Genomic DNA, 13,950 nt, shown 5'->3' with positions numbered 1-13,950 from the left:
AAAACTCCCTTGAGGGACTTACAATATTGCCTCCCACCTCACACTCTGTAGGACCTGAGGCAACAGTTTTGTAGTGCCCATTGAAGGAGCTACTAAAGGAATACAATCTCAGAAAAAGCACTCGGTTTGATGTAAAGAGCGCCAAAACCTGTGCCATCATTTACCAATGATGTTATCTTTGGCATATATTCTCTGTCAGTCTCAGTTTGGTATCACAAAATAGAAATAACTGGAATATTTGCGTTTTAGGATATCCTTAGCACAAAATAGGGCAATGGTTGTAAAAATAAATTTACTTTACAAAAGCATGAATAGGGCTAGGAGAAGTTTCTGTGAGCCTAGAAACTAATACTATTCAAAGCAAGGTAATACAGCCGAGAGCCAAATGCCCATTTTGTAGGGGTGGATATTTTGGCACACGTATGAAGAGGTCCTTCCTATTTTTTTCATTTTCCTGTTCTAATGACCATAACATTGTTTTTGGGACATAAGTAGGAATATCTATTTCTTTAGAAGTTGAGATGCATCTGCTATCTGAGAGTATTTGTACTAAAAAACCTGTTTTTCCTTCAACAGAAGAAATGCAACAAAGTCTTGAAATTAGTTTGATGCCAATTATATCAATGGACAAACAGGCACAACTGAAGGATGATGCCAAGCCCATAACTGGTAGGGACCTACCCAGCTCTATGTCCATTTTCTAAGATATAAAAGAGTAGAACCTTCAATATAAGCATGGACTCTGCTTTTCCTTTGTTTCTTCTATTGTTTTGCTGAAAACTTTTTTTTTTTTTTTGGACAGGCAGGAGTGGACAGTGAGAGACAGAGACAGACAGAAAGGTCTTCCTTTTGCGGTTGGTTCACCCTCCAATGACCGCCGCGGCCAGCACGCTGCAACCAGCACACCGCGCCGATCCGATGGCAGGAGCCAGGTACTTATCCTGGTCTCCCATGGGGTGCAGGGCCCAAGCACCTGGGCCATCCTCCACTGCACTCCCGGGCCACAGCAGAGAGCTGGCCTGGAAGAGGGGCAACCGGGACAGAATCCGGTGCCCTGACTGGGACTAGAACCCGGTGTGCCGGCGCCGCTAGGCGGAGGATTAGCCTAGTGAGCCGCGGCGCCGGCCTGCTGAAAACTATTTATCCAAAATGTTTGCAGGCTTTCTCTGAGATTAAATTAAATCCTCACATTCTATCACATAATAGATGTATATCTGGCAAAAAAATTATGATGAGGAACATTATGTTGAGACATACCATTTTTGATAGTGTTTTCTGTCATTTGCTTTGAACATGAGTTTCCCTGTAAAATTGTGAAAGCCACAACTTCTTAAATGTCTATGCCATTGCCTCTGGATATTGCTTTGTCAGTTCCCCTCAAATAGGGTGTGGGCAAGATTCATTTTTCCTTGCATATTTACATGTATAATCTGTAATTGCTGGTTTTTTCTTCTCCATCATCTGTTCCTCTCTTGAGATGAGTGACCCATTTGCACAGAGTTGACTTTTTGTGGCATTGTTTCCATCAAATTTCTGTGAAGCATAAATGAATTCACCATTCTTCTATTCTTGCTTCACAATAAAGTTTATATTAATTCTTTCATCAATATTGGCAGAAAATCTACTGCTCTTATGTCTTTTCAACTGGATGTCTTTCCCTTCCTAGTTCCTCAAATTATCCTATTCATATATGTTATAAAACATATATTTATGTTTTATAACATACATAGCCTTGGAAACTCATGACTGGAGCATAGGGAGATTACTGATGCCATAGACAGGAGTGTCAATTGGTAAAGCCAACAACAGGAGTCACTGTGCACTTACTCCTCATGTAGGATCTCTGTCCTTAATGTGCTGTGTATTGAGATTTAATGCTATAACGAGTACTCAAACAATATATTTCACTTTGTGTTTCTATGTGGGTGCAAACTGTTGAAATCTTTACTTAATGCATACTAAACTGATCTTCTGTAAAAAAAAAAAAAAAGAAAGAAAGAAATTATCAATTCCCAACTTGACTCTCACTGGGATTAAACATGACAATAGGTCTGATCTGATTTCATCATCATTTAAAAAAAATCATCTATTATTTTTCACTTAATGTTTCTGTGTGGGAGCAAACTGTTGAAATCCTTACTTAAGGTATACTAAGCTGATCTTCTGTATATTAAGATAATCGAAAATGAATCTTGATGTGAATGGAAGGGGAGAGGGAGTGGGAAAGGGGAGGGTTGTGGGTGGGAGGGACAGTATTGGGGGGAAGCCATTGTAATCCATAAGTCGTACTTTGGAAATTTATATTCATTAAATAAAAGGTAAAAAAATAAATAAATAAATATGAATTTATTGTGGTACTGTAACTTCTAAAATATTTATTTTGAAAAAATTACAGGAGGGGGAGAGATTCCAATTGCTGGCTACCTCCCAAGATGGCCACAGTGGCCAGCACAGGGCTAGGCAGAAGATGGAACTAGGGCCTTCATTTGGGTCTCTCACATGGGTGGCAGGGACCCAAGCACTTGTAACATCTTACACTGTTTTCCAAGGCCAGTAGCAGGGAGGTAGGTGGAAATGGAGAAGCCAGGGCATGAACTGTCACTCTTAAGAGATGCCAGCATCACAGGCAGTGGCTCAACACATTGCACCTGTATACTGGCTCCCAGTGTTGCATTTTTAAAAAGACGTTTATCTGAAAGGCAAAGTTACAGAGGCAGAGGCGGGGGGTGGGGGGGAGAGAGATTTACGGTATCATAGTAAATATTCTTATGGAAGAAATAGTGATTATGTAATTTATCTCATGTGTGTGACCACTTGTAAAAGGCATATTTCAAAGGCAGCATTTCAGAGAAAAAGAGAAAGAGACAAAGAAAGGGATCTTCCGTCCATTGATTTATTCCTAAAATAGAAGCAATGGCCAGCCTGCCTGATCAAAGCTAAGACAATGGAGCTTTAAGTAGTTTTCCCAAATGTGTTGCTGTAGCTTGAGCGCTTGGGCCCCACTTCGCTGCTTTCCCAGATGGAGTAGCAGGAATCTGGATGAAGAACAGAATACCCAGGACTTGAATCAGCATTACAATATGAGATGACTGCATGGCAACTAACCATACTGCCACATAACACATGCCCCTGTAAACATTTTTCTGACTACTTATTTCTTTTAGTATTTGTGTAGAAGCTCACCTGATCACTCTGATCACATCTGGGCTACTCATTGGCCTGCAATCAACTGACAACTTGACTATTCATACATGACCAAGAGTAGGGACACCAGTTATGTAAAATGAATCAAGCTATATGTTCATGTGTAACTGAAGCAAACATTGACAAAAGTTGACATCCAAGAATTGGGTGAATTTAACAATTTAATTGTGTATTTGGTTTCTTCCTTCTTCATTTGAAAATGGTAGGTGTATGAGTTCTAGGTAGAGGTGGCATTGTTTTATGACTGTGTATCTATCCCAGAGGCTACTACATGAGATGGAGAACTGGAATGAAATGTACTACTGGGGGAGGAGAACTAGGTGTAGGCTCTCTTGGGTCAAATGAATGAGAGATAAAGTTGCTTTCGTCAAGGATGCCAAGAGTAAGAAGCCTGTTGAATATTCTATTACCAAGTCCCCAAAGATGTAAGTAGCATCAATCACGTCTAAGATGAGCAATTTGAAAATCACCAAATTTTGATTTGCTTGCCCAATAGAGTCATCTTGTTTTCTCTGACTCACCACTATGATCTCATATATGAAGTGATAATGTACTCCATGAACTGAAGTGTGATAAAACTTTTCTAGAGAAACCTTGCCCATTAGTTAATCAGATTATATCTCAGCTATGCAGGTGAAAATGGAAGGTACTTGGTAAGTGAGTTTATAGGATGAAAAATTAATGCAACTTATTGAGAAAGTGTGCACAGCTGCATAGGAGACACTTTAACGTCAGCTATTTTTGCTTTGAAAAGCAGCTGTTGGTCAGCACTGACTTTGCTGATGTTGCTGACTAGTCAAAATGATTTGGTTTACTTGGCCAGGGATTAGAATGAAAAGGCAATGGAGGATCATCCCATGCAACCAAGGGTTGTGACTTGATGCTGCCAGCCCTCTTGAGTGAAGCTGTGTCAGAAATGACAGAGTTCTGATGTGAGATACTTGGCAATGCATGTCATTCAAAATGGTGGAGGAAACCTCAAGACGTAGAAACCCTACTTTGAAAGCATGTGGTTATGAATATTTGGAAAGATATCTGACCCATGAGCCTACTGATTACGGTTGACATCAGGATATTTGTACCTCAGCATACCAAGCACTTCCTAATATGATACAACAGGCTGTGGTTGGCTCTCAAGGAAGTACTCCCACAGTGTGAATTGAACCCAAGTCTGTTCAGGTTCTAGGTTTCACTAATTCCTAAGTGGTGGGGAATGAGAATGCATTCTTAGCACACGAATATATGTTTTGAAACAAATTTCAGAATATAGACCTTTCTATGCAACAGCTGACTCATTTTTTTACTAGCCAATTCAGGAAATGTACAGTCATCTAGAAATGGTAGAAATGAGGTTCCATGAATGGAACTCTGCATCTAACCATCTCACTTCTTCCACAGATTCTCACATAAAGCTTACTCAAAAACAGCATTCCACTAAAAAGAGGCTATGTCGGCATGTCTTAGGCAGAAACCACAACAAGTTGGTACCAGCACCAGCACCTGATCTGCCCATATCCCAGCAAGCACCACTATTTGGGTCCCCCCTGCAAGATGTGTGCAAAAATGACAAGCTGCCAAAGCCAATTTTGGTAAGTCTCAGTTTAGTGTTCTATGGCCCAATGTTGTTGAGCGTACTTGGTGAGGTAATGTGTCCTCAAATGGAGAAATCATGAGAGAGCTGCTGGCTTTGTGTGACAAATTTTGTCCACACTGCACATCGAATAGTCTGATTTAGTTATTGACCTGTGAAGAGGCAAAGATAACAGATAGAAACAGACTCTGTATTACTGGCATCAGCAAATACCACACACACCTGTGCAGAGAAATTAGAATGTGCTCTGGATGTCTGAGTCTAAGTCCACTTCCCCTTCACATTCTCTTGCTGGTTTCTTCAGAAGTTGAACTCTCTGCTCAGCTGAAGTCTTCTTTCATTTCCTCTTAGTGTAGGATACTCACTTGGACAACTTATCGTATCTCACATGTATTTCTTTCCCTCTGAAGTGCTTCAACTCAAAAATTCACCCTCCAGTATGTATCCATCTTTCCATCCTAACACATCCTGTAAAATGAAATATACGGATTTGGGTCTGTGTAACTGAGAATTATATTAAAGCTTCCAGTGATAACATTTTGTGAGCGTCCATTATCTCTGCCAGCTAAACATGCAGTCTAGAGAATTTTACTCTGTATTCAAGGAACTTCACCAGTTTAGATACTCGGTATATATCACACTAGATTTAGCTCTTTCACAAAAAGTGTAGGGGGCATCTACGTGTGTCGTCATCCACATCTCACCAAATGAATAAAGTGAAGCTTTAGTGTTCTGTTCTGTCTAGTGTCACTGATTAAATGAGTGGACAATGCCTTGGGTCGTCTTATTATGATGCTTATTCCTCTTCTGCACTAGACATGAAGATAGAGCAGTAGCAGATGAAATATTGGCGAGCAGGGAATGCATTCAAAGAAGGCTTCCGCAAGATGACAGGTGTAAGCCTAGTTTAAAAAGAGAATTGAAACTATAGGAGGATAGAGATGAAGTGTATAGTCACCAGCAAGATAACAAATTTGGAAATGCAGTTAGCACAAAGATGCTGCACTTAGGGATAATCACTGATATTTGAGAAGATTGAGCACAGAACGATAATTTACAAGAGGATGATCCAATAGCAGTTTTCCAGCAGAGAATTTGGATTGTAAAGTATAAAATTCCCAGAAAGAGCCGTATTGTAAGATCTACACCTCAGTTGTTTTTTGTGGTATATCAGATATGAATATGAATGGTTGGTGTTCCAAAATGTAGAGATATAACAAAATAAAATTTTTCAGTGTTGATGTCATTATGTGCCTGCAGACCTGAAACCTCACCAATGCTGTAACAGGATACACTGGCTTTCTGTGCTTATGGATATGAAATGTCATATAATATCATTTCTTCCATTTTACTCATAGGATATGCTTTTCATAATTGATCAAAAAGGTCCTGCCACAAAGGCCATCTTCAGCAAATGTGCCACCTTTAAAGACCGTCTAGCTCTAAAGGAGAAATTAAATTCCAGAGAGTGTGTCGACTGGGAAAACGCATGCCCTATTGTGGTAGCAACTGTCTTGAAGGTAGGGGAAGTACTGACATCATCCATGCATGGTATGGAAGCCCAGTGTTGCATTATTTTCACCAAGTTTATCCCAAGCCATGAATAGGCATAAAGAATTCAGATTCTGAAAAACATGACACAAACTGCACGTTAAGTGAAGACAGTCTCCAGGCTGTTCAAAACTTCATAGTTTACATTTGCTTTGAGTTCAGAGACTTCGCTCTCCTTCCCACTCTATGGGAAATACTGTAGCATTGTTAATACTATTCACAAAACAATGCCAAAACATACCCTTCTCCATGAAGAATGGTGACCCAAAGCAGCATCTTTTATCTGATGACTTTACCCTGTTTTTCTAGCACATGTCCATCTTCAAACAAAGCAAAACAAAACACTTATCAAGAATTTGAATACTGTTAGAGAAGATTTCTATGGCAAGCACACAATTTCCTAATATGAATCAGCAACAGCCAAAAGGCACATCTGAATGTCCACTTGTTTCTTCATCATGCTTTCCTTTGTCTCTTACTCCTTCATATTCAAAGTCGTTTGAGTTGTTCCAGCAGTTGTGCCTTCCTCCATGTTTACTACCTCTGGAATGCTGGCCCAGTTATGACTGTGTTCACCACACAGCCCACTGCAAGGAATACTGAGAAATTTACTGCCACCACAACTTGATTTGGAAGTCAAACTATGAATGCAAATGCGGTGGATACAATTAGTCTGATACTGCAAGCATTCAATGGATCCATGAAAAACAAATGTGTTTGGAAATAAAAGAGCTAAGCCAAATATATGCAGGTGCATATCCATAAGGGGAAGTAGTAGAACATAGAAAGAATGTAATCCATCAGTTTTAGTATTTAATAATAGCTGTGAACCTATACATGTTTCTGAAAATTCCTTGAGATTTGGACACGGGCTTCCCTATCTCCGAATTCCCCTTTTTCTGTCAGATAAGTTGCACATGTTCAGTAATGATTGGTAACTGATCACACGTTATATACCATAATAAAAACAACAAAGTGAGTGTTGGCCTCAGAAAGGTATGTTCATAAAATTAGATTGATATTCAAGTCAGGTTCAAGACTATTCCTCTGAAGACTTTGCAATCTGGGCCTTTATACTACCATGTCAAACGCTGGGGAATTCTTCTAGGTTGTAAAAGCTATAGGATCAGTACCACAATGATTTTTTTCATTGAATAATCTATTTGCATAGTGCAAATAGATTTGGCAGTTTTTGCTTGGGTTGTGTTCTGAGTCCACCAATGGCTCAAAATCATGGGACCAGAAAATTAGAAAGAAGATGGGATGCCACCTCATGTGAGTTTAGTACACATTAGCCAAAGATGTTCCCAGGCCTGCCTAAATGCAGAGCCAATCAGAGGTTTAGCACTTCTCTTCTCCAAACTCATAGCATGTTCCATGGTACAAAAACTGATGCCTGTCTCCTACAGGAGGTTGTTGCACACCAATAATGTAGTGAATACCACTTACTGATTCCAGCAAAGCGTGTAAAAAATAACTTGTAGCCACGTATGGAAAATTCGGTAACATACGAAAGAAATTTCTATGTAAAACTGAACAGAATTTCTAAAAAGGAACGAAGGCTGAGTTTGCTGTGGAAGTTTCTTCCCTTGCGCACACAGCTCAAGGTAGAGGGCTGAACCCTCACTTCTGTATTAGTAGAAATGCATGAGAGGGGGTATTACTTGATTTGAACCATTCCTGTTAAGAACTAACATGTCATGACCTGAAATGAACAGGTAAAATGTGTGCACTCCATTTCATGTCAAGAAAACAACAGAAGCAAGAATGGTGTATCATGAGATCTTATAACTCTGTACTAGTTTCCTCAATCGTACATAAAAAGGGAGTGTCAGATATGAGAGGAGACTGTTTTTCAGAGTCGCTGCTGTCCACACCCTGATTTTATGCTGATGCATTTCATCAAGAAATTCAAGCTCATGCTGCTATATCTTGAAATTGGTGGAGAGTTGTAGCCAAGCTCTGTGTAAATCAGTTTGGGTAGCACTGAAGCAGTTGAGGATTAAACGTCACTGTTTAATTTTTAGGATGCTAACACATGCATGTTCCATGAGAATAATACATGTTTTTATCTATAAAAGGATTTACTTCAAAACATACCTGGAAGCATACTTACAGTCAATTTCTATGAAAAATTCATTGGTGTTCTGGATGAAGGAAATGAGGAAGCCAAGATAGCCATGAGTAAGAGGTAAAGATGTGATACTTATTCTTTTCCGTATGCCACAAAAGTACAAGCAACATTCTCTCAGCAAAGTATCAGCTTGAAATTTACCCTTTTATCCACTTACATTATCACCAATGTCAGCACTTTGATTTTGTCACACGTGTGGACACCAATTTAGAAAGAAATGCATTCCTTGCTACTGCCATTCAGCTTTTGTTTCTCTCTTAACATCCTGAATCTTTGTACACATCCTGAATATATGACACTGATACAGGAGTAAATCCATTGGTTTTTTTAAACATTTATTTTATTTCCTTGAAAGAGTTACAGAGAGAGGTAGAGACAGAGGAAGGAGAGAGGCCTTCCATCCGCTGGTTCACTCCCGGAGCTGAGTTGATTCGAAGCAAGGAGCAAGGGAGCTTTTTCCAGGTCTACCATGTGGGCACAGTGTCCCAAAAACTTGGGCCATCCTCACTGCGTCCCCATGCACATTAGCAAGGAACTGGATGGGACATGGGGCAGCCAGGACCCAAACCAGAGCCAGTATTGGATGCAGGCACTGCAGGCTAGGCTTTAACCCTTTGTGCACAGCCCCGGCCCCAGTAAATCCATTGGTAGAGGACAAATCAGCTGGTGATTTTTGTTTAATGGTGCCAAATAGATAGTGAACCAGAGAAGTCTACAGGTGATCAAGAATTGAATTCAACAAAACATTTTCCTAGGAATTCATACCTGGCTTGTCACTCAAGATAAATGAAGAGCTTTTATCTCTTGTCACAAAGCAGCATTCTTGTGCTACTGCTTTATAAATCAGAAGAGTGCATTGTTTCCACTTCTGTTTTCATTCAGTAGGCTTTATAATTGGCCACATTCTAAAGTGGAAGAATGTTTCAAGTATGCTTCTGTTAACTTAGATATGAATAATATTTGCTGTGTTGAACACAGGATGTAATAAAAGTCACACAATCACAATTGATCATAATGAAAGGACTAAGAGTCAAAGGGAGCACATAAACAAGTCTAGCACCTGCTAACACTAACCGATAGAATAAATAAAGGGGAGAGTGATCCAACATGGGAAGTGAGATATTCAGCAGACTCATAGAATGGCAGATGTCCTAAATAGCACTCTGGCCTCAGAATCAGCCCTAAAGGCATTCGGATCTGACCGAAAAGCCCATGAGAGTATTTCAGGCATGGAAAGCCAAGACACTCTGGCAAAAGATCTCTGCGAGTGGAAAGAACAGGTCATCAAAGAAGGAGGTACCTTTCTCTGAAGGGAGGAGAGAACCTCCACTTTGACTATGACCTTGTCTAAACAACATAAGAATCGGAGAACTCAAGGGGCTTCCATAGCCTTGGAAACTCATGACTGGAGCATAGGGAGATTACTGATGCCATAGACAGGAGTGTCAATTGGTAAAGTCAACAACAGGAGTCACTGTGCACTTACTCCTCATGTAGGATCTCTGTCCTTAATGTGCTGTGTATTGAGATTTAATGCTATAACGAGTACCCAAACAATATATTTCACTTTGTGTTTCTATGTGGGTGCAAACTGTTGAAATCTTTACTTAATGTATACTAAACTGACCCTCTGTAAAAAAAAAAAAAATAAATTATCAATTCCCAACTTGACTCTCACTGGGATTAAACATGACAATAGGTCTGATCTGATTTCATCATCATTTAAAAAAATCATCTATTATTTTTCATTTTATGTTTCTGTGTGGGAGCAAACTGTTGAAATCCTTACTTAATGTATACTAAGCTGATCTTCTGTATATTGAGATAATCGAAAATGAATCTTGATGTGAATGGAAGGGGAGAGGGTGTGGGAAAGGGGAGGGTAGTGGGTGGGAGGGACGGTATGTGGGGCAAGCCATTGTAATCCATAAATCGTACTTTGGAAATTTATATTCATTAAATAAAAGTTAAAAAAATGTAAAAAAAAAGTCACACAAAATATTTCAAAGATAATTTGGTACATTTTCTCCACTATTTTTGTTGTATTTTACCAATGGTATAGAAGATTTTTTTCCTGTTTGAGAGGAAAATATCCTGAGTTAAAATTCTTGCTTTAATAATGCCTTTTTCTGTTTTCAGGCTTTTAGCACAGCTGCCCAAACCAAACGTTCATCTCCTGCAATCTCTCTTTCGCTGTTTACACAAGATTTCACAGAAATCACCCTCGAAGGAGATGACAAGTTCTAACTTGGCATGGTGCATTACCCCAAGTCTTCTATGGCCACCAGTTGCCAGCATCCTAGATATAGCAATGGAATGGGAGAAAAAGGTAATTTTTATTTCCTATGGAGTACAGTCTCCACTTTCATCCTAAAATTTAGTATCTTAGTTCTGATGGAGTATTTGCTAATTGCACGTGTTAGGTACTCCTCTGCAGAGGCAGCTATTTATCCTTTGTTGCAGTTACGGGTGGGTGAGGCATTAGGTAGGACTTTGGGAGCAGGGAGTCATTTCATTCCTATGAAAGATCAGAACACCAGATTGAAGATATCACAGAGGGGAAGGTGAAACGATGTGATAGAAATTAATTTGGACAAAACAAGTTTTAAATTTGAGTCTCATCTGATATTTAACAATCATTCCAGGCCAAGCTTTGATCATATAATAATTTCAGTAGTTACAATACCAAAGGAGCTGAGTGAAATTGCTTAGTAGGCCTGGAAAATGAGGACACATGCTATGAACTTTCTGTGCTAATTGTGATTCAGAATAATAATGGGTTCATCTCTGCCGTTGGGATGTGTAATTGGGAGCTTCTATATGCCAAATAGGACATTAGCCTTTCCCCAAGCTGATCTGGAAAGCAAGGCTGGGGTGATGTATGACAGTGTGCAAAGACACACTATCAGAAATTTCTGTCTCCACAGCCTACTTTCTTTTTTCATAAAGATTTATTATATTATTTATATGAAAGTCAGAGTTATACAGAGAGAGAAGGAGAGGCAGAGACAGAGAGAGACAGAGAGAGACAGAGAGAGAGAGAGGTCTTCCATCTGCTAGTTTACTCCCCAATTGGCTGCAATGGCCAGAGCTGCGCCATTCTGATGCCAGGAGCCAGGAGCTTCTTCCAGGTCTCCCACGCAGATGCAGGAGCCCAAGGACTTGGCCATCCTCTACTGATTTCCCAGGCCATAGCAGAGAGCTGGATCTGAATTGGAACAGCCAGGCCTCGAGCCAGCACCCATTTGGGATGCCGGCACTGCAGGTGGCAGCTTACCTGCTATGCCACAGCACCAGCCCCTCCAACAGCCTACTTTCTTGTCAGAAGAACACACTGAGATACCCTGCTCCACATGTTGACAACACTTTACACAGGAAGTGAATTTTCCAAATGTGTATCTACTGGGTCCTCTACAAATTTTAGAACAAGAATACACATCTTCATTGCAATTATCCTAGGGAATGTTAATTGAATTAAAATATTTCTAAATGTACTGTCATTGAAATAAAATGCTAAAAGCTAGTTAAGCCATAAATAATAATGTTAATGCATTGACTAGAAGTACTTAAAGATTTGTCCCCTAAAACTCAAAGAATCTGACATTATTTCATATAGAAAATAGGTTTATGTATTTTATGACAGCTCTGAATTTTTCTCTTCTGATTTTCAAATTTTTGTAAGACCCAAGATTCATATACAAAATATGATTTCTCTTGATGCCAAAGTAGACCTACATCAACCACTTTTTGCTCTTTTTTTCAGGTTGCTCTTGTACAATTCTTGCTTGACCACTGTTCTGAGATTTTTGGAGACAGCATCACTTCCACCATCAGAGATCACCCAAAACATAGGGACCACTACCAGAAAGTTTCGGGTACCATGATTCATTTAAGTGCCTTTGATGGCAACTAGATGGACATACTGGTGGGATCATGAATGATGTTCACACAGTGTCTACCTGGGAGACCAGGGCATGTCTAAAGGACCACAGTGAGGGGCCCAGGGAGCAGTATGTTCCCTCATCACAAGCTGGCCTCAGGTTTCAAACTTACACCTGTGAAGTGATGGAAATGTAAGGCGAGGCCCAGATTTCAGGAGCATTAAGAGACTTCATAGTCAACGTGATCCATGTTAAACATAAGAGTGGGAATAAGAGAGGGAAGGGATGTATAATTTGGGACATGCTCAAGCTGACTTGCCCCAAATGGTAGAGTTAGAAACATAGCAGGGGATTCCAATTCAATCCCATCAAGGTGGCATGTACCAATGCCATCTCACTAGTCCAAGTGATCAATTTCCATTCACAATTGATCATAATTAGGACTAAGAATCAGAGAGATCACATAATCATGACTAGTGTCTGAAAATACTAACCGATAGAACGAAAAAGGGAGAGAATGATCCAACATGGGAAACGAGATACACAGCAGACTCATAGAATGGCAGATGTCCTAAACAGCACTCTGGCCTCAGAATCAGCCCTAACAACATTCGGATCCGGCTGAAAAGCCCATGAGAGTATTTCAGGCATGGAAAGCCAAGACACTCTGGCAAAAAAAAAAAAATGACCTAAATGAAAGGTCTCTGTGAGTGAGATCCCAGTGGAAAGAACAGGTCATCAAAGAAGGAGGTACCTTTCTCTGAAGGGAGGAGAGAACTTCCACTTTGACTATGACCTTGTCTAAATAAGATAAGAGTCGGTGAACTCAAAAGACTTCCATAGCCTTGGCAGCTCATGACTAGAGCCTAGGGTGATTACTGATGCCATAAACAAGAGTGTCAATTTGTAAAGTCAACAACAGGAGTCACTGTGTACTTACTCCTCATGTAGGATCTCTGCCCTTAATATGCTATACATTGAGATTTAATGCTATAACTAGTACTCAAACAGTATTTTTCACTTTATGTTTCTGTGTGGGTACAAACTGTTGAAATCTTTACTTAATGTATGCTAAACGGATTTTCTGTATATAAAGAGAATTGAAAATGAATCTTGATGTGAATGGAAGGGGAGAGGGAGTGGGAAAGGGGAGGGTTGCGGGTGGGAGGGAAGTTATTGGGGGAAAAGCCATTGTAATACATAAGCTGTACTTTGGAAATTTATATTCATTAAAAAAAAGATATTGGAGGTGATCCAAATGTCTAGTAAATTAGTTGAGTAAACTAAGGTAGAGTCAATGATACCTCTTTGTAGTCAGTATTACACTATAAAGATGCACCACTAATTAAACAAAATCAATTTTTAAAATAATACATAATTTTTGAACAATCATGTAAAATAAATGTTAATGAGTGAATATTTTGGTTCATACTCATGGTTGGCTGGTTAGGATTACAAGTGAATTTTATTTTCTTATGTTTACTTATTTGTGTCTTCTGTCTTTTGTTTAATTAATATGTACCACTTGTATGCACTAGCTCTTTTTAAAAAGCACATTAAAATAAATGTATAACTTGTACTGACAAAGA

The 13,950-nt window shown here is 39.5% G+C and overlaps 1 protein-coding gene across 5 annotated transcripts in view; it reads left to right on the top strand.

Moving 5' to 3' along the window:
* LOC103347436 (uncharacterized) overlaps nt 1-13,950 on the top strand; it is an 81,479-nt gene that overhangs the window by 31,201 nt on the left and 36,328 nt on the right. For all 5 annotated transcript variants that reach the window (XM_070064227.1, XM_070064225.1, XM_070064226.1 and 2 more), the window contains exons 7-12: nt 577-669; nt 4,603-4,793; nt 6,154-6,315; nt 8,428-8,537; nt 10,620-10,809; nt 12,244-12,355. In XM_070064227.1, coding sequence (XP_069920328.1) covers nt 577-669; nt 4,603-4,793; nt 6,154-6,315; nt 8,428-8,537; nt 10,620-10,809; nt 12,244-12,355 — 858 coding nt within the window. The remainder of the gene's footprint in view (nt 1-576; nt 670-4,602; nt 4,794-6,153; nt 6,316-8,427; nt 8,538-10,619; nt 10,810-12,243; nt 12,356-13,950) is intronic.

This window comes from Oryctolagus cuniculus, chromosome 19, assembly GCF_964237555.1.
Source record: "Oryctolagus cuniculus chromosome 19, mOryCun1.1, whole genome shotgun sequence".
Classification (NCBI taxonomy): domain Eukaryota; kingdom Metazoa; phylum Chordata; class Mammalia; order Lagomorpha; family Leporidae; genus Oryctolagus; species Oryctolagus cuniculus.
The sequence above is the reverse complement of the archived record's forward strand: the minus strand, read 5'-3'. Positions and strand labels throughout refer to the sequence as shown.